A 3,043-nucleotide genomic window follows, 5' to 3' on the forward strand; every position below is an offset into this window, starting at 1 on the left:
CAACTTCGGCAGGATTATCTATGTTCTCGATAACGTACGAAAGCTCAGCTCAGGGAGTAGCGCGGTAGAAATGGTCACTTCCGAAAAACTTTTTTTGATTATCTCGTCAGTAGCTTGTGTATTCGCGGGAATCCGTAAAACGACGTCATTCATGCCAAAATGGGAGTTCATCCGATCAGTAATGTGACCCTTGACCAGGAGTAGGTTAGCAAGGCTTATTGGAGTTAGCTTCATCTCGATCACACCTGGGGCGAAATTCGTCACCGCGCCACAAAATTAAGCTGGCCTTACTGTAGCTGTTCGCAGCTCTCACTGGAGGCTCTACCAATGAAATGCTCACATCCTTCAGCTGAGGTATTATTGCGTACCTGTTTGGTGAGTATATTTGAAAATGACACCGCTGGGGTTCGAACCCGCGACCTACCCGTATAGTACGCACTATCCCCCCCATTATATTGGATATGTTTTACATGGTGAGTGTTATCATCTGGACTAGTCGCTGGGTTAATCGATGATACCGTGAATCGAATAGGAGCCTGCATAGGGCAGACTATACATAGTCCTACGGACGCTAGTTCAGGGTTGCCAACGAAACTGATGGCTACTACATTATAACTATCTGTACGGGCATTTCTGACCAACGACAACTGTCACCAAAATTTCCTCACAACTGTCACCAACACATGTAGTTCATCATGTGCATATTTCCCCACAAACTGATAAAAGGCCAACCCCAGGTCATGATAATAACACACATCATTATCGACTGAAACACCCGCGAGCGAAACCGTCAATCCTCACCGAAGCGAACAAGGCTCCCTCCAGATTAGTCCACGAAATCACATTAGCAGAGCATACAGGAGGACTCCGATCCAGGGCTGTAGATGGTGATACTCCTTCATGTGATATCAATGCATAATCCCTACACTCCTCCTTGCCTGTGAACAACACTGCCGATCAAATAAACAATAATATGAACTCACCGTGAATCTCGCTGAAGCTGAAGCCTCGAGGAGCTAGTAGCAGTATCTCGTCACCGGCCACAACGACGTCGGGAAACGACATGAGAAATTCTAAGCGGACTTCGGTGAGGCTGTAATGGGAGGACGCAGAGAGCATCTTGAAGGAGGTGGTGACGAAGTTTACGCTGAAACCTGAAATACAAAGACAATTAATTTTGTGGCGCATTGACGCGGTACTGAACTGTCGAATTCACAAGCCGCGAGGATGCATCGCAACTTTATGATTATTCAGCAACTAAATAGATATGAAAACCATGAGTGAAAAAGTTATTCCACATTTCACTTTGAGAAAAACGCATGTGATCAGTGAAAACACGTAATGTACCTCACATGAGATGGAGTCATAATTCGTGCGGTGTAATTCGCGAAGTGTTTTCAATTTAGTTCATATCGCGAATATCGCATTTTTTCAAATGGAATACCGCGCCACTTCGCGTAAAACGGGTGAAACTCCAAGAATAAATCTTAAATACGAAAATAAATACAAAAATATCACTGGAACAGAAATTTACAGTTACAATGACTCGAGGCATTGAAACAAACGTTAAAACAGACCCTAGAATGCCTATCCGAATTGCATACCTGGAAACTGCGCATAGTCTACTAGTGTAGAAGTAGTAACATCAGCCTGCTCATAAGACTGGAATGTCCACGAGTTCACAGGAGATATCGAAGTAGGGTTACTGACCATCATAGTTATTCTATAGACCATATTAGCGACCATCGATTGGCCAGCCAAGACCTGAGCATAACTCTGATGGAGAGGAAGCAACCTCGGCTAGAAGGCTCAACCCGGCCTTCAACCAAAATCTTGTGATAGACGATCACCATCTTCTCGGTTGACACCGAGAAATGGCGCGTGGTATTCCACATACTACTGTAGTAGATGAAGACTCTTTGTACTGCTACATACATCTAGTAAAGTGTCATTTATAGATAAAAATTAGAACTAGTGAAATTGGAAACAGCCATAATAGAATTAACGATATTTTTAATGACAATTAAGGTAGAGATAGCAGTAGAAATATTGGGAATAATGAGTAGAGAAAAGCAGTGTTAGAGAAATATATGTTTGCTTTCCTCGGTTGAGTTCAAGAGTTTAATCACTAACTATAGAGCTTAGGGTAGAAGTGTACAGAAACCAACACGAATTTTCCCCGGGAAAATCGGAAAATTTTCCCGGAATTTTCTCACAATTTCCATATTATAATCAACACACGTAGTTGACCAACTAACAACAAATCACCAACTAATCACGTCATGACTAACTAAGAGCAGGTGACCTACCAGTATCTGGCAGTCATTTAACGCTCTGGCTGCCCCTTTACACTCCACATCGATCGGCATACCTGTGTCTCTCTCACTTACTGTGGCCTCACATTCTGAGGCTATCAGGAAGCCCGTCGGCGCTTTTATCTACAACAACAAAACACTCAATCAAATAACGACTTTGGAGAACTTACTTCAATGAGGCCTCCACCCGGAATAGTGTTAGTAAGACCAAGTTCGATAGTGAGCAGATTATAAGTAGGTTGAATGCTGGAGCTAGCGCTAGTGTCACTAGCGGTAATTTATCCATAGTAGAATGCCCATATCGGCAGTGTATGCTGACTGTATGCTGACTACCCCCCCGGCTGAACAGCGGTAAGTTATGCGAACCAATAACGTGAATATATTCAATAATTTCGTGGCGCGCGAAGCACTCACCCGAGAAGAATCCGTGACGACTCCGCATTCTGCGTTTCCTGGTACATTGTTCGATCAGTTGTTGAGCTCAACTTCATGACGTCAACAGAGATCACTATCGAACTCACCAGGACGGTCATCCCTTCCTGTGAGCCAGTAGCTCAATTCTTCCAAAGTACAAGTGCTCGATACTGGGGCGACGCCACACTCTCCCCGGCGACGCTGCTCCAGTAACCAATAGGCATGCATTGAGCCCTTGATGGAAAACCCAGGTGTCTGACTATTATAGCTGAACACTGTCCACGTTATAGCCCAGCCTATATCACATTCAAAGC

The 3,043-nt window shown here is 44.1% G+C and overlaps 1 protein-coding gene across 1 annotated transcript in view; it reads right to left on the reverse strand.

Annotated features, from left to right (window-relative positions):
- Positions 1–1,119, reverse strand: part of Pmar_PMAR027390 (hypothetical protein) — a gene marked incomplete at both ends in the record, with an annotated part of 4,626 nt that extends 3,507 nt beyond the window's left edge. Inside the window, 2 exons of the mRNA XM_002780731.1 lie at positions 802–938; positions 984–1,119. Coding sequence (XP_002780777.1) covers positions 802–938; positions 984–1,119 — 273 coding nt within the window. The remainder of the gene's footprint in view (positions 1–801; positions 939–983) is intronic.
- Positions 1,120–3,043: the final 1,924 nt, after the last annotated feature.

Source organism: Perkinsus marinus, assembly GCF_000006405.1.
Source record: "Perkinsus marinus ATCC 50983 genomic scaffold scf_1104296944144, whole genome shotgun sequence".
Lineage (NCBI taxonomy): Eukaryota > Perkinsozoa > Perkinsida > Perkinsidae > Perkinsus > Perkinsus marinus.